The sequence below is a fragment of the Tenrec ecaudatus genome, chromosome 1 (assembly GCF_050624435.1).
Source record: "Tenrec ecaudatus isolate mTenEca1 chromosome 1, mTenEca1.hap1, whole genome shotgun sequence".
In the NCBI taxonomy this organism is placed as follows: domain Eukaryota; kingdom Metazoa; phylum Chordata; class Mammalia; order Afrosoricida; family Tenrecidae; genus Tenrec; species Tenrec ecaudatus.
Genome location: NC_134530.1, coordinates 75,721,134 through 75,747,088, shown reverse-complemented (window position 1 = coordinate 75,747,088; position 25,955 = coordinate 75,721,134). Strand labels below are relative to the sequence as shown.

Genomic DNA, 25,955 nt, shown 5'->3' with positions numbered 1-25,955 from the left:
GGAAGTTAGGCCAGCTGCTTCTGTAAAGATTACAGCCTCAGCAACCCTATGGGGCAGCTCTCCTCTGTCCTATAGGGTCGCTGGGAGTGGGAATCCACTCCACATCATTAGATTTCTCTTTCACCAAACCAGCAGGGAGATATATTTTGTTGCCCAAATTTCTTTCATTGTTTGAAACATCCCTAAATTCATTTATACTGTTTCTACTAGGCTAAGAGACAGGGTCATTTCTTCCTGGAGATTGTTACTTCATTCATGTCAGCCCTTTAAGGCCTGCTTTGTGTAAGCTCATACTGTCTTATTTGCCTCTGAACTCCTAATGTTTTCTTTCTTTGGTTTTTTTGTTTGTTTTTGTTTTGTTTTAACTTACAAAGAGTCTTCAAAAAATTCCATTTTTCCACACACTTTTTGGAGATTCTTCATATTTTGTTAAGAATATATATAATAAACCATATGCCAATTCAACAGTGTGTATGTTGACATTGATTACATTCTATTCAGTTGTATATCCATTCTCACCCTCCTCTTTTCACTTTTTATTCCTCCTCCATTTTCCTAAACTCAGGCTCCTGTCTATAGTCTTGTAGGTTGTCACTTTGATCCCATAGAGGCAGATCTTAAAATAATGTCTAAGGCAGACATTTTTAGTAGTTAAACTGAATGAATGATTGGTTGGTTTTAAAAAGATGTCAAGAAGTATTTTGGTCCAAGGCTAAAAGATTATCACAGGACAATAATATAAGGTTATCTACCTTCATGGATGCAAAATGTCTGAAATCTATAAAAATCTGAAATTCTGTTCTATGTTTTCTTTCTTTTTAATGAAGATTATTCTATAAAAGTTTTGATCAAAATGTTGAGTAAAAGTAGTCAGGCACCCCATTTCTTCTCATTTCATGACAAAGTAGGCAGTTGTTCATGGAGGCAATTAGCCACATACCCCATTTCCTCCTCCTTCCTCTGTTAGTCCAGGTGAAAGAGACCAGTCAGCACTGGTGGCTACTCACAAAACTGCAGGCCCTCACAGTGAACTAGATGGTAGAGCAGAAACACCAGATAGGTTATACGGCCAGTTAGCTGGGCTAGCCCATGAAACCATAGCCCTGGTTCTTCAAACCAAGGAGTCAAATCTCATAAGTTTGTTGGTTGCATCTAAGCAGCCTCAGCAGCTATTCATTTTTTGAGGGGGTGAGGTAAACAGAACATTATAAATATAATAGGACTTCAAAATTCATGGAAATTTTCCGTTATCTTTTCATTATTTTTCCACAGCCTTTTTGAAGTCCCTCATACATTCTTACCCTAGTTTCTGCCACAAGGCCTGTATGGCCTGGCAGAGTAGGGGCCCAAAGAATTGTGGATGAGTGAGTGAGTGAGTGAGTGAGTGAGTGAGTGAGTGAGTGGGTGGCTAGATGCAAGCATGCCATGTATTGTGCCTCGCTTTATTGAGCTTTCCAGATAACGTTTCTTACAAGTTAAAGGACCGTGGCAACCTTGTGTCGAGGAAGTCTATCAGCACCATTTCTGCAGAAGCATGTGCTTATTCCATGTCTCTGTGCCACATTTTGTGAATTCTCACAATACTTCAAACTTGTTCAGGATGCTACTATACACACAATAAACTTCAGTACAGTAGAAACATAACGTTTATATGCAGTGAAAGTCGTCCCACCCCCACCCCGGCAAAAAAAAGCTCGTGTAGCTTACTCTTGTGCCATACTCTCTTTATTGCAAGGATCTGATACCAAACTTGCAGTATCTCCAAGGAGTACCTGTAGATTTCGGGGAGGCTAACATGCATACACTATCTAGAATATGCTGATGCTTAGGACAGGGTCTTTACATAGGTTTGTGTACCTGGGTTAAGAAATCACTTTTTTTTCTGTAAATTATGGGGAATTATTGTTTGTTTTAGAACTGAGAAATAACATGTGAGCTATAACCTTTTAGGAAGGTTTGCATTAACATTTTGCCAATTACAGGATACTTTTACAACATCTTATCAGCTAATCTTCCTTCTTTAATATAATAAACATTTTTTGAATACATACCTCGTGTCACCAGATTCTCCCGTCGGCATTAAGGAGCTACAAAGATGTGACCAAAGCCTAGCCCGGTGGTAGTAGTTTGCCGTCCAGCAGATTCTGGCTCATGGTGACCCCAGCTAGGCTGAGTAGGACTGCTCTGTAGGATTTCAAGGCTTTGACACTTTAAAAGATTGCCAGACCTGGGTGGAAACGGAATGTAACTAAAGCCATGGGGGAATAGAAGTCAGCATGATATGGCTGGTGAATCGTATGCATTTTACTGTTACTAAAGTATAGGCTGTGAAGCAGGGTATGAGGGAAATGAGATAGGAATAGGTAAAATACTAGAGTTTTCATGAGGGAGTGGGGAGCGTGGAGGGAGGGGAAAAATGAGCTGATATTAAGGGCTCAAGTAGAAGGCAAATGCTTTGAGAATGATGATGGCAACAAATGTACAAATGTGCTTGACACAGTGAACGTATGTCTGGATTGTGATAACTGTATGATTTAAAATGATTTTAAAAATACTGGAGTTTTCCGTACATTCATCTAACACAGTGATTCTCAACCTTCCTAATGCCGTAACCCTTTAATACAGTTAGTTCATCATGTTGTGGTGACCCTTAACCATAAAATTATTTTGATTGTTACTTCATAACTGTAATTTTGCTACTGTTATGAATTGGGCAACCTCTGTGAGAAGGTCACTCAACACTCAAAGGGGTCACTACCCACATGCTGAGAACCACTGCTGCTCTAACACATACTTTCTCTGAGTACTTGCTATACATAAAACAGGGATATAGTTGTGAATAGGTTAGACAGTGTTCTTGTCCTTATGAAACCAGTTCTAGTAGAACAGTGGTTCGCAACTTGTGGGTCACAACCCCTTTGGGGGTTGAACGACCCTTTCTCAAGGATAGCCCTGTTCATAACAGTAGTAAAATTACAGTTATGAAGCAGCAAGAAAAATAATATTATGGTTGTGGGGGATCACCACAACATGAAGAACTGTAGTAGAAGATTGAACTAGTTAAAGTATGTGTTAGGTCCACTGTTAGTGATGAGAAATTCAGATTTTGTGCTGCCATATGGCTTGAGCAAATTAACATAGCCAATTCAGTGAGGGGTGATGATTCCAACTAGGTCTTTTTGACTCCACATTTCTGCCTTTTCTTTCTGAAACCTATGGTTCTTTTTTTATTAGGGAGGAGTAGAATAGCGAGAGTCTGAGAAGGGGAGACCAGATAGGCCGGTTGTGGCAGACCAGACAGGTAGCCTTAGGAATCTTGATGACTGCAATGAGGATGAAGCGGTGGCAACAGAATCAGGATGAAGGAAGAATCAACAGGCTATGGTGAATGTCTTCGAGATCAGGGTTGGGAAAGTAGGAAGAAGGAGGTACCAGAGGTGGCTCAATAGTCCCCAGCTGAAATGACTGGAAAAATTAACAGGAATCAAAGACGACAGATGGGACTGTGGGTTGGCTTTGAAGTCCGTTGAGTTTGAGGAGCCAGAGGGAGATCTGAATGGTGCGTTCTAGGCCTGGATAAAACTGAATCAACAGCAGAGAATGTGCTTGGCAGTGACTAGAATGGACTTTAAGGAGATGACTGATGGAGAGACAGTACGGGGTTATGATTAAAATACGTGGTTCTGCAGAGTAATCCACTGAAAGGGTTAGCAAGTTGTTTAAGTGATTGAATGCAAACCTGATGAACTGATAGGTTAACTCCAACATAATTCACCATAAAAAGAAAGAAAAACCAGATGCAGAGAAATCGAGGAACTCATCTAAGAACACAAAAGTAAATAAATAAGACGCAAAGCTGGGGTGGGGGTATTGAGGGAGACAGGGTTCTAGCGCTCCATACTAGATCTTAGTTCTACCATTTTCTAGCTGTTTGATCTTGGACACATTATATAACCCCTAATTGAGCAAAGCATATATCTACAGAAGTGCCTTGAATACTGAGCATAGAACTGGTGAGTTGTTATTTGTGCATGGGTGGAGGCGGCACAGTAAGCACACTAATAGTGCCTCCGTAACAGGGCTGATGTACAAATTAAGTGAACTGCATTGCTCACAGACGAGCAGGTAGTAGATACGCAATAAATTGAAGCTACTGTGGCAAAGTTGATGGTATGGAGAATAAAAGCTTTTGCTAATCCACAGTGGTATTGAGAGAATTAGTGGCATTATATAAGAAAACCATAATTCTATACCCCTGCCAAATCAAAAGCATAACGAGGGACTTTTTTTTAAAGTGGGTTGAGGTAATCATAGCCATATTGGGAGCTGGCCTTGTAACATGTTTGTAACATGCTCCTTTTTAGCATGTTTATAAAAGACTTGGAGTGGTGAGGAAAAATGATCATGAATACAGCCAGGTATTTTTGTGCCTGTTTGAAATGCACGGCACTTCATGTCTATTCATTTTCTGAAAGCTAGTGTCCCCATTTTACAGGTGAGCGCATGGAAACTTAGGAAGGTTAAATTTCTCAAAGTTTCACAATAAATGTCAAGACCAGTATTTGACTCCAAATCCCAGGTCTTTTCTACCGCACTAGGCTGTACACAAAATGCAATGACTGTTCTTATGTGTAAATATGTTGATGTACTTAAACCTTTCCAAAATTATGTACATTGTCCCAGGACTTAATTTTGTGAGGTGTTTATAAAGCACTGCACCGTTCAAAATTGCTATGTCAGATGTCAAATAAACTTTTGAGGGCTATGCATACAATCCAATCCAATCTGACTCCATCCAGCCATAAATAAAAAATCATTAGTTCTGTGCTCAGTATTCCAGATGCTTCTGCAGACACGCTTTGCTCACTTAAAGTCTGTATAATAACCCCACTGTAAACACAAACAACTGCAAACGTGTATATGCGCAGATTAACCTTTTCTAGACACTCCGTGTAATTTTCAAAGCCAGTGCTGGAGTTCCAAAGTGCATCAGCACACGCATCAGCACATGCATCAGCATGCCAACTCCCCCAGGCCTTCCTGCAGTGCCAATTCCACCAGGCCACACCCTGCTCTCCACCCAGACCCAGGACTCAAGGCTCCAGGTTTAATGTCTGTGACTGAGTCCCAAGCCTGTAGATTCTTGTGCTATTTCCAAATTAATTTCACTTTCCTTCTTTTTGTTGGCGTTCAATGAGAACCTTATGTGAACAGATCTTCCTTCTGGGTGCCTTTTAGGTCAGGAAAGATCTCTGTTTTAACAGGGGTGGGGTTGGGTGGGAGGGGGGAATGAGATGCAGAGTAGGAAAGCAAAAGCAACTGGCCCGAGGTCTGTAACAATTTAAACAACGAAAAGAGAAGTGTTAGGCCCAGGATTCTGAGCTGCAGTTGTTACTGTGTGCCAGTAAGTCAATGCTGACTCAAAGTGGCCCTGTAGGGCAGAGTAGAATAGCCCCACAGGGTTTCCAAGGCCTTACATCTTTACAGTGGATGCCAACTGCCACATCTTTCTCCCACAGAGTGCTTGGTAGGTTCAAACCTCCAACCTTTTGATTAGAAGCCAAGGCTACTTCCAAGTTCACTTACTCACAAAAGTAAAGAAAGATACACACTGTGTAAACAGAGAATAACTTTATATATGTCAAGTTGAAGCTAATTGAGATTGTATGTGAATCATGTGTTTCCTAGCACAGTACCTGACACATAGTAATCAGCTAACCCTAGTTTATTGTATTTAAAAGTAAAGTCAGTAAAATGGCTAAGTAGATTATAGGAAAGTTGTTTACTTAGAGTGAGTTCAGTTAGAAAAAAGGTTCAGAGCTGTGTTAGGTGGCGTAGTGGTTACAAATTGGGCTGTGATCCGAAAAAAGGTTCAGCACTGATTAACCCCTTAGGACTGAACGAGATGTTTACCGTCCTCCTGCTCCCCTGGAGTCCTCTGCCCCATTGTAGCCGCCGCCACCACTACCACCACCACCCGCACCCTCCCACACACCCACACACACTGTTCTCCATTGCAGTGGACTGTGTTCTTGTCTGCATCCTGCCCTGGTCACTACACCCCTGAGGACAGTGAGTATCTTCTTTGCTGTTGGATCCTAATAGCTAGCATGGTTTCTGATACGTAGTACATACACATTCCAAAAATGACTTGTTTTGTAAATAGCTGAAAGAAAATAAAATATTCCTACCCATTTATGCACCCACTGTTTTTCTTTGAATTTTCCAGCTCACCAGGTAGAAGCTAACTCATGGGTAACTGGTTTAAGGATGGACAGGAGAAAGGCCACATTCCAGTGACATTTAACTTCACGTATCCCTTATTCTCTTCCCTTCCCCTGCCCTCTAGCCTCTCTTCTTCAGAGTAGAACTCCCAAATCTGGTAGGGGAAGCATGGAGTCTCTCTCTAGAGTTTAAGCTTCAGAATTGGTCCAACTGGTTTCAGTTTTTGGGTGACTTTTAACAGCCACTTGTCAGCCTCTCCTTTTGACTTCTTCAGCAAGACATTCTCCGAAGAATGTGGGATGGCAATTGTACAACTCTTTTTTTTTTTCTTTTCTCCACTTATTATTTTGTTTACTGGTCCAGTTGTGAGGACTTTTCTTTTTGTTTTGTTTTATTTTGTTTTTTAAATCATTTTATTAGGAGCGCATACAACTCTTATCACAATCCATACATACATCAATTGTGTAAAGCACATTTGTAGAACTCTTCTTGATATGATTGAATTATTAAAATGTATGACATGTGGATGAAGTGCTAATAAAATTGTTTTTAAAAAAAAGAATGTGGTGTTGTGGGAAGAAGACTAAGCTGGCAACCAGGCATTATCCTGGGACATAATCTTGACTCTTGTAACTATTTATTTTAGTCATATCAAGAAATGTAGTTCTCTAGGTCTTGTGTTTTTCTTCTGAAATAGGGAAAGATTCAAATTGCTTCATTCTTAATAATCTTCCTTTGGTTCTAATACTATGTGATTACTTGACTAAATTATCTGGGTTTAGGTAATACCTGCCTCATTGACAACTTTCTTCTAAAAACTAGAATAAAATTATTCTCTTCCTTTACCTACTAGCTTTACTTAGATCATCTCGCCTTTCCTATGAGAATGGCATTTATGGAGACTTAAGCTTTTACTTAAACTGTAGTAGCTGGAGGCTTCTGTAAGCTGAGGCTTTGACAATATTTCACATTTGTTTATTTGAGCCTGAGCTTAGGATCAGGTGGCAGCTAAGTTACTTAAGGTTATTCAACTGCATCGAAAATGTTGCTTGAGAATTCAGAACCAGTTTTCTCTGCTTGGGGTATTAAGATTTTTTAAATCCTTCTAATTAGCCAATTCCAACAGCAGTTTAGTTAGCAAGGAAAAATTATTGTCAGCCCCTGTGTCTGTGCTGCAGACTGAGCCTAGGACCAGAGAACATGAGAGAAGAGGGTCCCTCTGAGGCAGCCTGCTGTGGCATCACTGACAAGCTGTGCTGCTGTCGATGGGGCCAGTGGATACAGTGTCTCGTGACTTCCTTTCTGTGGACAAGGAGAGGCTCTAGGGAAGAAAGAGGCTTCATTTAGTAGGTCAGTCTTCAGTAAACATTTATTGAGCTCCCACTGTTTCTGGCAATATATTAGGCCCTTAGGGAGCCATAGCCAGTAAGACCTCAGACCTGTATCAGAATTCTGCCTAACTGGAAAGACAGACACAAGCAATTGCAGAATAACCAGAGAGGCACAACAGATTACTTACTACTCAGTGTAGGACTATAGTGGGTCCTTTGGGCTGAGTCCCCCAGAAATGGGTTTGTTTCCCTGGTCAAAGCACAGGAGTGCTTTTAGAAAGGGTGGTGGGTAGCATTGCCAGTGCCTGAATTGCTTTGAAACACGAACTTGGAGTCAGTCAGTCACCTGAGGAGCCTCAGGTGAAATAAAGGTATGCTCACCCATTTTCTGTGCACATCAATAAACATGGGTTGACTCCCTGAAGCAAAATGAAATAGAGACCATAATGAACAGACGGTCCCTGTGTTCCAGGAGAGAGATTAATTTAGGACTCTTCACTCCGTCCAGGTTTTGTGAAGGAAGTAGCATTTGACCTAAAGGATATATACCAGTAGGTTTTTACCAGATGAAATTGGGAAGGAAGGGAAGTCCAGGTGAAGGAAACGACATAAGCACCAATGCAAGACATATTTGGGGAATAGCAGAGTGCTATTGCTCGCTGGAGCACAGTCTGTGAGGAACGGCATTTAGCGAGATGCATAATAAAGAACATTAGGTCCAGGCCATCACCATCCTCTCCAAAGAGTTTTAGGCCCTGATTTTTTTAATAAATCATTTTATTGGGGCTCATGCAACTCTTATCACAATCCATACATACATCAATTGAGTAAAGCACCCTTATACATTCGTTGCCCTCATCATTCTCAAAATTTGCCTTCCACTTGGGTTCCTGGAATCAGCTCATTTTCCTTTTTCCTTCCCCCTCCCTCCCTGCTACCCCCTCCCTCATGAACCCTTAATAATTTATAAATTAGTATTTTATCTTACACTGCCCAGCTTCTCCCCTCACCCGGTCCTGATTTAATTTTATATGTACTTTTCTAAAGAAAACATAGTAAACATCTAGGAGTTGACTTTTAAGAAATTCATAGGAAAATGAAATTAAAAGACAATGGATTTTTTTCCATGAACTTTTTCGAAGCCCCCTTGTATTTTGCCACTTACTCCTATCTGCCTTTCATAAGGGTTGGTTCAATATTTTTCCATATTCTTTGATGTGAATTCACTGATTTCAATCATTTCTTCAACTAGCATTTGAACTAGTTCTTTGCTAGGGTCACAGAAACAGGAAACACATAGTTCTTGCCTTCAAGTTGCTCATCTTACCCAGGAGACACCTCTGGAAAACGCGGTGACAATGCTGCCACAGATGTCAGTATTCCATTGAACAGAAAGGGAACTCAAAAGAGGGGGAAAGGCGACTTGCCCAAGGCCATACACGTGGTCAGGAGCAGTGTTCTAGGTGTCAGGAACCAGGTTAACAGTCTCCCAGGAGAATGTGAACTTTCTCTGCTCGTGCTCTACTTCTGTACTGAACTGATAGGAAGCGGTCACAAAGAAAAGGCTGACAGGTGAAAGACTTATGGGGCGGCTTCAAAAAGTTGATGGGGGGAAAAACCATTATTGTCAGATTCCATTTTCCCTGAGCTTTTCTAAAGCCCCCTTTCCATATCTCCATCCACTTTCTAGTGCCACTTCCTTAGTAACCTTTCTTCTCCCATACATTGGCTCCTTACCATGGCACGTTGTCTGCCTGCAAGAGAGAGTTTTGGAGTTTCTTGTTTAGGGGTTTGGTGTAGGTTTAGTATGATAGAGGCACCCACTGGACCAGCCTTCAAAGAAAATATCTGCTCTCTCCCTGATTCTTGCCTTCAAATTTTAGAGGCTTTGGGGCAGATGAAATGTAATATCAAAATAGCTCAGAGAGAGGCTTGGTAACATTTAAGATATTGAACGTGCTGCATCTGGTAACTAGAAAATTTAATGATCTCCTGCTGTTTTGGTAATTGGATAAGTAAATACATCAGAATACATCACACCGGCAAGTCTTTTGTATGTGTATGTCGTTAGGGACTCAATTCTTTTAACTCCTGTTCAAAGCTCCAGCTCTCAGGCAGAGTTTGTGTGCAGAGGTATGTATATTAAAATGCATTCAAAATGTTCACTTTCTCCCTAACCACTCTGCCTGAGAAGTTTATCTAGCTTGCCACTCCAGGTATCTCTAAAGCCAGGGAGAAACGTTTCTTTTACCTAACCAGACAAGCCCTTCATGACTTATCTTCAAACTGCCTTTCGAGCCCTGTCCTCCATCACAGGCCTACTAGGAGTCCCTGCCTTCGAGTCATTTCCAACTTATAGCTGCCCTTTGGGACAGGGCAAAACTGCCCCTTTGAGGTTCCAAGACCTTATCCTTATGTGAGCAGACAGGCCCGTCTTTTTCCTGCGGGGCGGCTCTTAGCTTCAAACCACTGTGGTCAGGAGTTCAGTGCGGAACTCACTACATACTTTCAGTAACAGGGGAGACAATTAGTTAACATCTTCAGGTGCTAACCACAGGTTAATGGTCCAAGTCCACTCAGAATCACTTTGGATAAAAAGGCCTGGAGATCTACGTCCTAAAATTCAACCATTGAAAACCCCTTGGGAGGGAAGGGGAAGAAATGGGGAGCTGATATTAGGAGCTCAAGTGGGAAGAGAATGCTTTGAAAATGATGATGACGGCATATGTCCAAATGTGCTTGACACACTGGATGAATGTATGGATTGTGATAACACACGTAAGAGCCCCCAATAAAAGTATGTAATAAAATTTTTAAAAGAAACAAAAATTTAAAAAGGAAACCCCTTGGGGACAGAAAAAGAAAGAAAGCCATTTAGAGCCTGGTTTGACACATTGCCCTAAGTTAGAATCAACTGGACCGCCACTTGTTTGGGTTTTTGCTTTTGTTTTTAGGTGCCTTACCAGAAGCAAAGCATCCCTGGGGGCACAGTGGTTAAGTGCTCCTCTGCTAACTGAAAGGTCATTGTTTGAATCTACCAGAGAAATATGTGGCAATCTGCTTCTGTACAGATGTACAGCCTTGGAAAGCCTGTGGGGCAGTTCCACTCTGTCCTGTCACTGAGTCAGATTCTATCTGACGAAATGGGTATGGGTACTAGAAACATATTAGGCAAGTTAGAATCACCATTTATGTGGCTCCTTGGCCCATGGTATGTTTTCCCAGTCTCCACCTGTCACATTTCTATTAGTTTTCAAAGCCCAGGCAAATGTCACTTCTCCTGAGATGTTTCGTATCCGCAGGCAACTGTTGTTTTATAGTGGCAGAAGGATGGAATGGGAACAACCTTTAAAGATTATTTCATTCAGATCAACCCCACCATCATCCATTTATAAATTAGCCAAAAAGCCCATAAAACTAAAGAGTGCGATCCTGTGGCATTAAGAATCATTTTAAATGTTTGACTAGGAGAGACACGATCAAGTGTTTTAGTCAACTTCTCTCAAGTGGCAGTGTGAGGGAGAATAGATCCAGAGGGAAATCACGTCACTAACTCATAGGTGAGAAATTTGGGTCTTAAGTAAATGACTTGCCCAAGAACATACTTTCAAAAGCCATGATTTAAAACCTGGCAGTGGTGTTTTTTTTCTTCCTGCCTCATTCATATTTAATCCATACCTAGAGGAGAAAGTCTGGGGCAGACAACAATCAAGTATATGTACTGTTCCAGTTAGAGTGGTTAGTCTTAGTCTCAAGCATACAAGGAAACTTACACAAGGGCCTAAGTGCCCTCCCTCAACTCAGCTTCCGCCAGGGAGGCATGCCCCAGAGATCAGTACTTCCCAGATTTTTGCAAATCACCACACACATTGAAAATGATGGTTGTGTGCCTTATTAGTTTAGCATACTAGGTTTCTCAGAGTCAGAAGCAATCTACTCCTGCGGGCCCTGGCTGGACAAAGCCCCACCAGATGAAGAGACCAGTCTCTTGGCACACATGGCACCTAGACACAGCACCAGGCTGTCTGCACTAGATTACTGTTGCCACACTATAGAATCCTTACTAATGAATTTTTCTGTGCTTCAGTGAACTTGAAAGCTGCTCTGTAAAGTAGAAATTCCTTTTACATAGGTGGAATCTGTGTCTCCCAGATCCCAAAAGGGACAAATCTTGGGAACTGGCTTCCCAGGATAGGAGACATGCCAGTTCTCATTCCTCTTGTGCTTTTTGAATAGTCTTTCTATGCTTTTCTGTACTCTTTTTAAAAAATACTTCTTAGGCTAATTCTGCATACATGGATCTTTTCTTGTTTCAAAGGAGACTTCCCCTCCCCCACCCCATCCTGACAGAAGCCCCCTATCTTCTCAGGGGTCGTCCTTACTGACATTGCGGTTTCACAGGGTAGTAACCAAAGCTGCCAACGGGGATACCATTGTAGCTGCCCTCCTTTGTGCAAGCAGAGGGTCACATCTTTTTGGTTCCTATTGAGTCTCCCCGTGACAGGGTGCATTTCAGCATTAGTAACACCTCAGAGTTAGTGTCCTCATTAAATAGTCTGTTGAAAGGTGCAGGCTGGAATGAATCATCTTGGCCTGTCCCGACTGCTGTGAATGATGGGTTATCTTCTGTCTTCATCTGTGACAGAGATGACCTCTAAAGACACACCCCCACCCCCACCCCCAACCCTACCAATCAGTGGTCTGTGAGCACTGAGAAACTAAAGAAATTTCCCCAAAATGCCTAAGGTGGGAATGTTCTTTGTTATAGTGTGATAGATGCTTCAATTACGCAAAGGGAACAATACTTCCAAGTAAGGGACGAATCTAAATGTAATCTAGTGTAGTGGTTAAGAACACACATGTTGAAGCCAGGCCTAGTTTTAAATTCTTGCTCTGCTACTTGCTGCCTGTGCGCTCTGAGGGAAGCAATACACTCTCTCTGAACCTCTGTTCATCGTTTCTAAAGTGAAGACGATAGTATCTCCCTCACAAAATTGTTGTAATGCTTAGATAGCAGTTAGCACCTAGTTAGTGCCCAGTACATGCTAACTGCTGCTCTCGTTATTCAGGAGGTCTGATGGCACTGTGGCTTAGGTGTTGGACTGTTAACTACAAGGTCAGCAGTTCCAACCCACCAGCCACTCTACCAAAAAAAAAAAAGATTAGATCATGTGCTTCTGTAAAGATTTAGCCTTAAAACCCCTATATAAAGTCACTTTGAATTGATGTTGCTGCTAGGTTATCATTAGGTTGTCTATATAAAACACAGAATAAACAGGACAACCTATAAGGTATAATTTCTACTTCTTTGTCACTGGTTTTCTCTCCCTTTGTTCTTTCTTTAACTTTTCTCTCATTTTCCCTTCTTCCCATCTAAAAAGGTCCCTGAGGAAATAGCCTGTAGACACTGTGCTCTGTGGCTGTGGAAGCTCACCCAAGCCCCTCCCTAGCATCCCAGTTGTTCTGTCACTGTTCAGTAATGGAAAGAGGAGCACCTGTCACGGTTTTCTAGAAGCCCTTGACCCAGTGCCACTTCTTTCTTACGGTCCAATGAGACAGGCAGCTGCCCATGAAGAGTGAGTGGAAATCGACCGTAGAAGAGCTGACAGCAGGAGGAGCCAGGGGTGCACCGTGGGACCCTTCAGATTGGCAGATCTTTTGGAGTTGTGTTTACCACCTACAGCAAAGAGAGAAGAGACCTAGTGAGGAGCTGACATTGTGGTTGTGGTTATTTATGCATCACCATTGTTATTCTGAATCCCTTATGTCTGCAGTAATGAGTAAAGTGGTGGTCTGCTAACTTAAAAGTCGGCAAATCAAGCCCACCAACCACTCCATAAAAGAAAGATTCAATTTGAACTCAAATGTTTACATTTTTAAAGCTAAACTACAGTCCAGTTGAAACCTTTTAACTCACTAAACCCCACATTTTCACAAAGCCACAAATTCAAACAGCAGGGAAAGTGACTTGTCCATAGGAGCACCACTAGAGCCAGAATCAGAACCCATGTTTTCTGGCCCCATGCAGCCTGTTTTTGAGTGTTAAAGGGGCCAGATTAAGCTCACATTGCTAAACCCTGATAACTGTGATGCCCCCGCCTCTGCGTGCATATGCATTTAAACAGTATATTTATGTTATATATGCATACAATTGTAAGTATGTCTTAGCTATCTAAGTGTAACTTTTTAAGTGTGACTACAATATCCGTGATTGAATGCAAAAGTGGCATATCCCCTTTTAGCTAAATGAAATGAACTAGTTTATAACATTTTTAGTGAGTGTGTTGTACTAAGATTTCTACTGTAGGTCACATTTTCTACAAAAATATTTTGTATATTCCATAAATGAAAAAAAATAATTCCGTTAATTCAATAATCAGTGTAAAGTAAGTTGGTGTTTCCCAGCAAAAAATTAACTTTTACCAATGTTGCTTTAAACAACTCAGACTTAAGGTTTTTTTTTTAATATGAATCATTTTATTGGGATCTCTTCCAGATAGCATAACATTCCATAATTCAATGACATCAGACAGTGTTACACAATTGCTACCACAGTTTCAAAACATTTTCTTTCTTCTTGAATTCCTTCAAGTAAACAAGTAGCTATACTTGGTGAAGTATACACATGAAAGAAAAACTTTTACAGAAAAGTGCAACAATTTCATTCTAACATGAGAACTGTATTACCGGTTCAGGAAAGGCAAATTTTACCCATGAAGGCATATATGATTCCCTAACAAGTGATAATATACAGATTTCCCAATATTGAAACTGTTTGACCCACAGTCCTCAGTTTAACTATATTATGCTACACAACTAAACCGGTCATTTTCATGCCTCTCAAAAACCAAACTGCCAAAGAGTCGATGTTGACTCACCCTGTAGGACAGGGTAGAACTGCTCTGTGATTTTCTGAGACTGCAGCTCTTTCTAGGAGTAGAAAGCCCAGTCTTTCTCCCTTCTTCTCCTACAGACTCAAGATTGTCTGCACACAATCACAACTCAAGAAAAGCTCAATACTGTGTGTGGAATTAGATATTGTTTGGCAGTTTAATTGTGATGAAATCAAAGAATTTGTAAGAGTGAAGGATAGAAATATATTTAACCATTAACATGCTAGGAATGAAAATTCAACAATGAGAGTAATCTGCAGTAATATTTTCTGATCATTACATTTCCTTTATGACATACTTTTAGTTGTTCACTTACAATTATAGCATTTGTAACAAAACAAGCATCAAAACTTAAGCCTGACAAAATGGGTGCGTAAGCAAATGTGGTGAAGAAAGCTGACGGTGCCTGGCTATTAAAAGTAGCATCTGGGGTCTTAAAGGCTTGTAATTAAACAAGTGGCCATCTAGCAGGGAAGCAACACAGCCCACATGGAAGAAGCACACCAGCCTGTGTGATCATGAGGTGGCGCTGGGAAAAGGTATCACAAGTTCAAAACAAGCAACCAAATTGGTGTGAAGGGGCATGGATGTAGTGGAGACAGTCCCTCTCAGATAAATGGACAATCCTTAGAAGGGGCACATGGAAGGGATGATAATCCAGGGTATGGTGTAGCACTGATGAACCACATAATATCCTCTAGTTCTTTAATATTTCCTCTCCTTACTATTATGGCTTATATTTGTTTTACCTTATTAATCATGTCAGATTTGCATAGGTTCATCTGTAAATTTAAGATCGTTTGCTATATGAAAGCCAAGATAGATGGCTTGTTTACCTGCAAGCCTTTAAGACCCCAGACACTATATCTTTTGATAGCCAGGCACCATCAATCAGCTTTCTTCACCACATTAGCTTATGCACACATTTGTCTTCAGCAATCTTGTCAGGAAGTTGTGCTTCATGGAATGCCAATTTAATAGAACAAAGTGTTCTTGCATTGAGTAAGTACTTGAGTGGAAGTCCAGTGTCCATTTGCTACCTTAATACTAAACCTATAAATATATGCACATAGATCTATTTCCCTCTCTATCATCATATATAAATATATTTACATATGTACATGCCTGTATTTAGACCTTGAGTTAGTTAGTTCATTGTGTCAGCCTGGTTAATTGAAAGGCAGAAGGATAAATGGCTCTGTGAGCCTTGCCTTTCTATTTCTCGGGTCTCTTGCTTTCTGATGGTCAGACCAGAGTGAAGCTGCCTTTGCCAGTTCCTTGCTTTTGCTGGCAGGGCTCACTTCCTGCAAGACATCCCCAGGAGAAGCCACATGGATCTACCCTGAATGCAGTCCTGGGTGCTGGAGCAACTGTGTGCAGACCTCTGCCAGCGCTCAGATATTTACACATTCACTGACTCGGCTTTCCTCCTGCAGTTGGCATCATTGCATCTCTTTTGTGAGTTGGAGGAGGACTTTGTGGATTGGCGTTGGATATAAGGGTTAATGGATTAATGTTGGACTTGTGGGCTTTATATAAAACTCTCTCTATTTACGAGTTTCTGTGGATTTGTTTTTCTAAAGTACCTGCACTAACACATACCTCTCTCTATAAATGCCCTTTGCCTCCTAGTTCTTTCCTCTATTTCCTTCTACTTTCCTCTTATCCCACTATCATGCTCAGTCTTCATTTGGGTTTCAGTAATTCCTCTTGGTTACATTGCCCTTGATCAAGCCTAGCAGGTCTCTTACACCCTCCAATCCAATTTTGGATCACTTTTTGTTCCCTTGTCCCTGGGTTGATCAACATCCACCTCCTTTCCCCCACCTTCCCCTCTCCCATGTCCTCCTGGAACCATCAGTCCTGTTGTTTTCTCCACCAGATTGTTCACCCAGCCTATCTTATCTAGACAGACCTGCAGAGCTAATAATACACACACAAAAACAAGGCATAGCAAGACAAAGCGAACACGAAGACAACAACAACAAAGAAAGCCAATGACTAAATAAATAATTTTTTTTACAATTTAAAGAAAGAGAAACCTGTAAATAAATCAAGGTCTGTCTCTTGACTTCTAGGAGTGTCCTCCAGTTGGGTCCAATGGGGTGCCATACCCTGGCCCCAAAGTCTATCCTTTGCACTCCCTTGGGAGCTCGCTGCTCTGCTCCTCACGCTGCTCTGCCACACGCCCTTAGTGTTTTGCCTTGGTGTGGTGGGATCAGACCGGACCAGTCCCGACACTGAGTCTCCAGTGTTGTCCCCCCTTAGGACCATGGGTCAGCGAGGGATGTCGTGTCTCATAGTGGGTTCAGCCATATGGTCCACTCTGTGCATTGGTTATTCTGAGCAGGGATATCGTCCTCCAGGTTTGGTGGACCAGGATATGCTCCACTCTCTCTTCCTCCCCATTCATTTACTCCCATGTGCTCTCTGATCAGACATGTGTCCCTCTTATGGAGCCACTGCTTCAGTGCTGTCCTCTGAAGTAATTCTTCTGGGGGGAGGGGCTGATGCCTCATTTTTAACCAATGCCTTCAATGCAGCTTGAACTTCTTCCTTAAATTACCATCAGTTTTTCATCATATGCTACCTTCTGGAATGGTTGAACACCAACCGATGCTTTTTGGCATAGTGACTCTGTGTATTCCTTCCATCTCCCTTTAATGCTTCCTGTATTAATCAAGATCTTGCCCATAGAATCCTTCAGTGTTACAACTTGTGGCTTAGTTTTTTTCTTTCAGCTTGAGGAATGTCAAACATGTTCTTTCCTTGGTTTTCTAACTCCTGGTCTTTGCATCATTCATAATAATACTTTGTCTACTTGAGCTGCTTTTTGAAATCTTCTGTTCAGCACTTGTACTGCATCATTAACCCCTTTCACTTTAGCTTTTATACAGTCAAGAAGAACAAGTGTCAAGGTCTCTTTTGACATCCCTTGGGTCCTTTTTTCTCGTCTTTTTAGTGATCTTGTGCTTCCTTCATGTATAATGTATGATTTGATATCTTCTCTCAATCTAATCTTCATTTTTTCTACATCAAATGTATTCCATAATGGTCTCTAAACTCAAGTGGGATAAACTTAAGATCATATTTTGACTCTTGTAAACTTGTTTCTTCAGCTTCACCATGAATTTGCATGTGAGCAATTGATCTGTTCCACCATTGACCTCTTGCTTTATTCTGATAGTACTGAGCTTCTCCATTACATCTTTCCATAGATGTAGTCAATTTGACTCCTGTGTGTTCCACCCAGTGAAGTCCACATGAACCATCACCCCTTATAATGTTGGGAAAAAAGTATTTGCAGTGTATAAATCGTTGATCTTGCAAGCAACATGCATTGTCCAGTGTCAAGTTTTACCACCAAGACTGTATTTTCTAACTACTGAGTCTTCTGTTTCCAGCTTTCAATTTTCATATGACAGAAGTTGGTAAATATCTTCCATTTCTTCTTCTGTGACATTAGTAGTAGAACATACATTTGAAAAAATAGTTATATTAACTAGTTTTGCATGTACACATATGAATATAACTAGAAGCATTGAACATCAGGATGTATATTGAAATATTCTTTTTAACAGTGAATGCAGCACAGTTCCTCTTCAGTTTGTTATTTATAGCATAGTAGACCATACAATTGTCTAACTCAACATTCCAATACCAATCCACTTTAGCTCACTCAACTCGTAAGATACCAGCCTTCATGCATTCAATTTCAAACTTCCATTTTTCCCAGATTCAAACTCTGTACATTCCACATTTTTATTATTAATGGATGCCTGTAACATTTTGTTCTCATTTTGCATCACTGCAACAGCAAATGAATGTCCCAAGGCTTTACTCCATCTACACCGTTAAATTGACTCAACTTCGAGGAGGCAGCAATTTCACAGCCAGTATTTTAGTTCCTTTTGGCCTGAGGGGCTCATCTTCTGGGACTACATCAAACAATGTTCTGCCGCTATCTGTACAGTTTTCACTGGCCAACTTTTTTCAAAGGGGCTCGCCAGGCCCTTCTTCCAAGTCCGTCTTGAAAACGCAAGTCAGTTGGAACCTATTCGCCAGGCTGACGGCACTGGCGTGTGCCGCGCAGGTAGCATGGCCTCCAGCGTCGCAGCAGCTTGCCGGCCACAGCGGCACGGCAGACTCACGAGCAGTGGGGACACGCACAGGCAAGACCGGTCTCTGGACCACTTTTTAAAATCTATAAGTAGAACATGAATTACAAGTACTACTTCAGGGCAGGGCCCCCACAGGTTCTGAAAACATATTTTGAGTCTAAAAAGACTAGTCTAGTATTTTTCTTACCATAAAAATGTTAAATCCAGACTTACCAGTTTTTAAATAAAGTTTTATTCCGTTTTAAAATAGTCATCATCTTCTCAGCATACTTAAGTAAAATGAAAATAACAATTGTAATTATAAAAAACGGTAATATCTACCCATGTAATTATAAGTTAATGTTTGTGTACATATCTTGCAAACTTATAAAGTACTATATCAAATACTAACGACTGTGATTTTTAATATTGTGCAGTTGTGCCCTTGACTAGCTCCAACTGTAGTATTAAGAATATATTTATGCTCAGATTTTTTTTTAAATAAGAAGCAGAATAGTGTGGCTTGAAAGATGTCCAAGACAGAAGGCAGGAAATCTGAGTGGAATTCTGCACCTAACCATTCATCAGCCATATGACTCGGCCAAGTCACTTGACCTTTCTGAGCCTCAGATTGATCACCCACAAGTGAAACAGAGGGAAGTACTTCGGTATTTAAGGCACTTTCTCACCTTGGCGATCTGGGACTTGTTCAGTATGGCCTATGAAGATAAACTCCCACATGGATTCACATTTTTCTCATAGCAGTGTTGCACTTTTTAGAAAGGAGTAGAGGCCTTGGGAAGTAGCCGAAATACAATTTATAATGAAGATCAACTTGCTGAGAAAATTGGTCCAGAACAAAATAACTATTTGGCAGAGAGCATGTCCCCACTTCGCTAAAATATACACAAGTTTCGCACAGCCAATTTGCTGCAGTTTAATTTAATGAGAAAATATTCTGGTTCCTCAAGTACAATGAAGAAAATGTCAGGATGGTTTACTTTCTTTGTCTAACTGTAGACAGAGTCAAACCAGACCTCTTATCTGAGAATGCCCCTCCTCCCTCAGGGAGTCCCGGAGGGTGGCTTTCTCTGTTGATGTAGAGAGTCAATAATTCAGTAAAGTCCCAAGTAAATGGCAGGAGACAAGCTCAGATTGGGTTTTTGTATTCGTATTTTATAAACATTTCAATTTTTTTTCCTCATACCCTTGACCTTTTGTCCTTCTCAAAATGAAGATCTTCTATCTTGGAAACTTGGTTAGAAACCACAAGGAGTCATTTCATACAGCCTCTTTTTCTGTGTGACTCCATGTCTCAGCAACACATTTAGTAGTTAAGTGTGCACTTTCCAAAGGTAGACTGCCTGCTCTTAATAACTTTGCACATCACTGAATCTTCTCCATAACTATTTTTTCGTTTGTAAAATGGTGGTAATTATACTCACGTCATAAAGCGATTATGAAGCTTAATGTATTTTTAAGTATAAAATGTTTATACTTAAATAAGTTTTAAATGCCTGGTACAAAGTCAATTTTCAATAAATGACAGCTGATAATCTGGTGGCACAGTGGTTACACGTTGGGCTGCTGACTCCACAGTCAGCAGTTCAAAACCACCAGCCACTCCTTAGGAGAAAGATGAGGTTTCTACTCCCGAAAAGAGTTACAGTCTCCAAAACCCACAGGGGCAGCTCTCCTCTGTCCTGTTATATAGAGTTGCTGTCAGTCTGATGGCAGTGAGCTGAGTGACAGAAGACCCCTACATGGCACAAACAGTTTGCACTCAATTGCTAGCCTAAAGGTTGTCAAATGCTCTAACAGCAACAACAGCAGGGACCACATAGACTTCACTCACCCGCATGTCTCCAAGGCAGCCTATCAGGCATATTGGCCAGTAGCATACTGCTTATTAGGGGCTTTGGCGTCAGACAAACCCATGAAATATTTGTAAAACAGCAACAATAATAGCTACTTTGTTGGGCTAATACAAGGTCTATTTACAAGAGTAGCTTTGGGCAATTCTCCGGTTATGAATGTGGTTTATTCCTAGTGGGTCGTGAAATTGAAACAGGTAAACCGGGCTCTTATTTAACCCTAGTTCAGTGCAAGAAAAGGCTTGAAGCCTTTTCAGTATGTAAAGGTTGCACGTGCAGCGAGTGAAACGATTGTAGGATAGCGTTTGTTGTGAATAGGAGTTGATTCTCGATGCACAGGGAGGGCAGATTTATGGACCATGAAAGGACAAGTTCATAAGTTGAAGACTTACTGTATATAAACATACTTTCCATGGTCTCAGCTAGGTGGTGGCGGTGGTGGCGTTAGTGATGGTAGGTAGGGACCATCGAGTCAATCCCATCTCATAGAGACCATGTGTACAACACCGCCCAGTCCTGTGCCATCCCCACAATTGTTATGTTTGAGCTCATTGTTGCGGCCACTGTATCAATCCATCTTGTTGAGGATCTATGTGGTAGGTCATCAAAAAAAATGACAGTTGCTAATACGACGAGGAGGATGATGGAGAACAAGAGGAGGAGGTGGAAAGATAAAGGAAAGAGAAGCAGCAGTCCCCATTCTAACAGCTGCTGCTGTCTGCTGGAAAGCTCTTTCTAGACAGCTGTGTTCTGCACCCTGCATGTTTACTCGCCGCTCTTAGCTCTCCCCACCGGAGCTGCAGAACACACTTGCCTAGTCAGTTTTCTGCCCGAACCCTTCACGTGACCAACGAGAGCTGACATAGCCCCTTCCTGCAGCCGTAGCAATCTCACCACCACCCCTTTCATGTGCCCTCTCCCCGAGTCGACGGCTCCCCGTCGTTGGCTATTCCTCAGTGTCTCCATTTCCTCGTGTGGCTGTAACAGAAATTCCCTGAGTACTTAAAGTATAGGAACTTATTTTCGAGAGTCTCTCTCACTTGGGCTCTGGGGGGAGACCCCTTGCAGCCCTGGTTCCCTGGCAGTCTTCACATGGCATGTGCTCCCCAGCACATGCATGCTTCTGCATCTAATATATCTTTTTATGTCTTAGAGGTTATTAGATTTGAGATACACTCTTCTACTGATATGACCCCATTAACAATAAATAAAACTCTTCTCAAACAAAGTCGCATCCACAGATATAGGGCTTAGGACTCCTACCTTTGTGTTGTGGGGAGGGTACAGTTCAATATTCAACTCTGAAAGGGCACAGTTTGGGGGCTTCTCCCTCTCAGGAGAGACTTCCTGAAGAGAGTCCTGAGCCCTGCAGGACATTCTTCCACTGTGACCACCATGTGAGTGAGGAGAAACATGGTGTCCTGCATCTCCCTGGGTCCCCAACAGTCTGAGGCAGTTGAGAATGGAAACAGATTGTCATTGTTCACTTGGAAATTCCTGCCTGAACTGTTCAGAGGGAAAAACAATGCCTGTGATCCAGACTCGGGGAGCAGCCCCAGCAGCGCCTTGTTAGCTTTGACAAAGTCTGCTAAGTGATCGAAAAGGGGTTATCCACCACAGGAAAGGGAAGCACTCTTGCTGGCCGAGGTGGAGGTGGAGGGGCAGAAACCAAAAAGTCTATTGCAAACCTGGGCCCAGGGCTTCAAGGACAGAGCCTCAGCTTTGCAGTTGCACAGGACAGATTCCCTGCCAGAACCACGGCTACAGCTAGGAATGGCTTCCCCGCCGCCGAGCCTAGCCAGCACCGGCCTCACCAATGCTACTCTGTTGGACCATCAGACAGCAACCCATCCCGGAGAGGCTGAGTGTTCTCATCGTACAGGTGAGGCCATGCAGGCGCTCAGGTTATCAGGTCGGCAGTAAGTGACAGAGCTGAGATTTAAATCTCGGTTTGTGTTACTCTTTAACCACTGTGCTGTGACCTCAACAAAGTGTCTGACCCTCAGAGTCATTTAGCACCTCCGTTTTCACATCATCCCCTCGCTTGCATGCTTGTTGGGAAGGATTAAATGAGATGGCATTTTTAAAGTGCCTGGTGTGTAATAGGTGTTCGATAGATTTTCATTTCTTCTGGCCCACGACCCAGCTTTCCCACAGAAAGCAACTGGACAAGCCACTGTACCTTCCTGGACATTTTCTCCCATGAATGCTGGGTATGTTCTTCGAGCCTGTAACATTGCATGTTCACACTGCCAGCAAGGTGGAACTCGGGCCACCCCCAACTCTCTTGGGCTTCCCAGCACATCCTCTAGCTGGTCCTCACAGCTCTGGAACTTTTAAGGTTTCCTTCGTACCAGCAACATCATATTTAAAACCACAAATAACAAAGTAGAAGATGCCGAAGAGCTCTGGCATGTTCATTAAGAACCATAGCAGAGATGAAACATACAACTTTCCTCTAGTTCTTAAATGCTCCCTCCCATCCCCCCACTGTCATGATCCCAATTCTACCTTACAAATCTGGCTAGACCAGAGGATGTACACTGGTACAGATAGGAACTGGAAACACAGGGAATCCAGGACGGATGATCCCTTTAGGACCAGTGATGAGAGTGGTGATACTGGGAGGGTGGGGTGGAAAGGGAGAACCGATTACAAGGATCTACATATAACCCCCTCCCTGGGGACCAACAACAGTAAAGGGGGTAAAGGGAGACGTCGGACAGTATAAGATATGACAAAATAATAATGTATAAATTATCAAAGGCTCATGGGCGAGAGGGGAGCAGGGAGGGAGGGGGAAATGAGCTGATATCAAGGGCTCAAGTAGAAAGCAAATGTTTTTAGAATGATGGTGGCAACAAATGTGCTTGACACATGTATGTATGTATTGTGATAAGAATTGCATGAGCCCCCAATAAAATGATTTAACAACAACAACAAAAAGAACAGAAGCAGCTGGACACAAAATTCCAGCAATTCAGAAGCAGCAGCAGCATTCTTCTATTTGTTGGTAGAGCCAGCGCAGTATTGTGCAGTAATTTGGGCAGTGGGTAAACATTTGCCAGCAGCTTGCCCCCCGGTGCATTGCAAGACAGACAGTAGGCTGGGCCCTCCTACCATCTTGCCTGCCCATCTGCCCCATAGCCCAGGAAGTAGCAGTAGAACAGGCTTCGCTCGGGTTTTTTTACAAGCAGAGGGGATTCTGAAGGTGGATGTGTTCCTTAATGACCCTCCTGGGCATACTGGGTTTCCCTCTGGATACAGTCAGAGGATAGTGTTCCTCCTTCAGCTTTCTAGCCTGACTGTGGCACTCGCTTCTGCGGCCTTTGCCCCCCAGGGGACTCCCCAGTGAGTAGAAGACCGTGCAGCTATCTCATTAGGTATGGCTTGAGTTGAGCAGAAGACAAGGCCACCTTCCTCGGTGCTGAGCTCCTACAGGTAGCAGAACAGCAGCCTCGGGCCCACCTGCAGGTCCCTCGGGCCCTCACCACCTTTGGAGCTGCCCAGCCTTAGAGCCACTCACACACACAGCGGCCCTCCTTGAATACTTGCTCTGTGCCAGACACTGTGCTAATTCTGTATCTTTTCTCATCTGATCCTCACATCAACTCTGCAGGGTGGGTACTAGCTCCAAAGCCACAAGCTAACAGCTGACACAGCAGTGATCTAAACCAGAGTCTTTTTTGTTCCAAGCTTATGTCCTTTGCACTAAACCAGTGTTTCTCAACTTTTTAGAATTCATAACCCCTTTTGGTAACTGGAAGGTTATCTTTCTTGCTCTCACTCTCAGATTCAGAAACCATCCCTGTCCCTGGCCTGTAAGAGCACCTCAGCCTGATTAGCCTAGCCCATTACACCTCACTGTTCGTCTAGCTTTATCTTCAGTAGTTCATAGTATAAAACAATGATTTTTGCTTTAATTTTCTAAGTAACTTGTAATTTGATGTTGACCCGTTATTTTTATTCCAGTGACATATTATGCCCAATAGGACATTGTGATAGGCCTCCCACAGGCACCTGCTTCACACTCCTCGGTCAGGGACTTCATCTTTGGGCACGTTAGAGTAGCATCCTCCATTTTCTTACGTGTAGATTGGGCAGGAAGATCAGCCCCATTACCATGGTTTGGAGAAGATAAAAAGAGATTGGTTGAAGTCTTCATGGCCAGTACCAATGAATGTAACCTCAGTTAGAAAGAGTATCTTTGCAAATGTAACCCAGTCAAGATGAAGTCATTGTGGTGGGCCTCCTCTTAGCTGGCTGGAGCCTTTATAGGAAGAGGAGAATTCTGTAGGAGGAAAGCCAGGTGTGACGACAGAGGTGGAGGTTGGAGCGATTAGGCCTCAAGCCAAGGCAAGCCAAGGGTTGCTGGCAATACCAGAAACTCAGAGGTAACTATTGTCCCTTAGAGTCTCCAGAGGGAGTATAGGCCTGCTGACACCTGATTTTGATCACCTCGCCTCCAAGACCACGAGGCATTGCAGTCCTGGTGTTTTAGAGTACCTAATTTGTGGTACTTTGTTACAGCAGTCCTGGGAAGCTAATAAACTCACCAAGCAAAAAAAAAAATCCTGCCTGCCATCAGGAGCTAGCAGTGCTGGTTAGTCATGTAACAAGTGCCCTCTTCTTGGAGCCGCTGCCCTCAGGACTCTCCAGGCTGAGTTCTGCAGGATGCCAGGGACCTCCACATGCCTAGGAAAATGTCAGGCCGCCCTGTAGCCAAACACTGGTTTCTCCCCCAAACTCTGAGACATAATCTCTGAGTCCACGTCTCCTCACTTGAAAACAAAATTTTAAAATGCCTGCCTCACAAGTTATACTGAGCATCAGACATGGTAACAGATGCCAGCATGCTCGTGCCGTTGTGTAGTGGGCGTAAAATTAGTGTGCATGGATAGAGGCTGAATGCCATGGAGAGAACATAGTACTTTTTCGAGTCTTCTTAACATCTGTCTACTTTCTTTCTAGGTCACTCAGTTGGATCCAAACAAATCATTGTTGGAAGTAAAGCTATTCCCTCAAGAAACCCTTTTCCTCGAAGCAAAGGAGTAAACGTGCCCTGCGGTGGAAGCAGCCATTCCTTGATCAGTCACAGGCCTGCATCTAGAGAAGGGCTCCTCACCGACCCACCTACACGCTCGTCTCACTCAGTTCAGTGTCACACTTCTGCCTCTTGCAAGATTGCTGGGGGAAAAGTAATAATAAACATAACTACTTAAAATTTGCCAGCCGTGAGTACGTGTTTTCACCCCCTTTATAGACACACAGTCACTACTCTGCCGCCCTCCCCTCCCCTAGCACCTGCGCCTCACCTTCACGCAGTGGCTGATGCGCAAGCACGAGTGATCCTTAAGTAGAACCTGTGCCTCTCCTCCCCACAGGGTCTAGGACAGTTCTGCCTGTCTGGGGACGCCAGTGCTGTGTACTTGACAGGCTGCATTGAGCCAGGGCTCACCCACCTGGGCCTTTTTATTTTTGTGACTGGATTGTTACTTTGTCACCTAAGTTTTAGAGGCGGGAGGCAGGGCA

The 25,955-nt window shown here is 42.6% G+C and overlaps 1 protein-coding gene across 1 annotated transcript in view; it reads left to right on the top strand.

Annotated features, from left to right (window-relative positions):
* Positions 1-25,650, top strand: part of FAF1 (Fas associated factor 1) — a 504,460-nt gene extending 478,810 nt beyond the window's left edge. The window contains exon 19 of the mRNA XM_075555846.1: positions 25,395-25,650. Within this exon, the coding sequence (XP_075411961.1) occupies positions 25,395-25,478 (84 nt within the window). The 3' untranslated portion in view covers positions 25,479-25,650. The remainder of the gene's footprint in view (positions 1-25,394) is intronic.
* Positions 25,651-25,955: the final 305 nt, after the last annotated feature.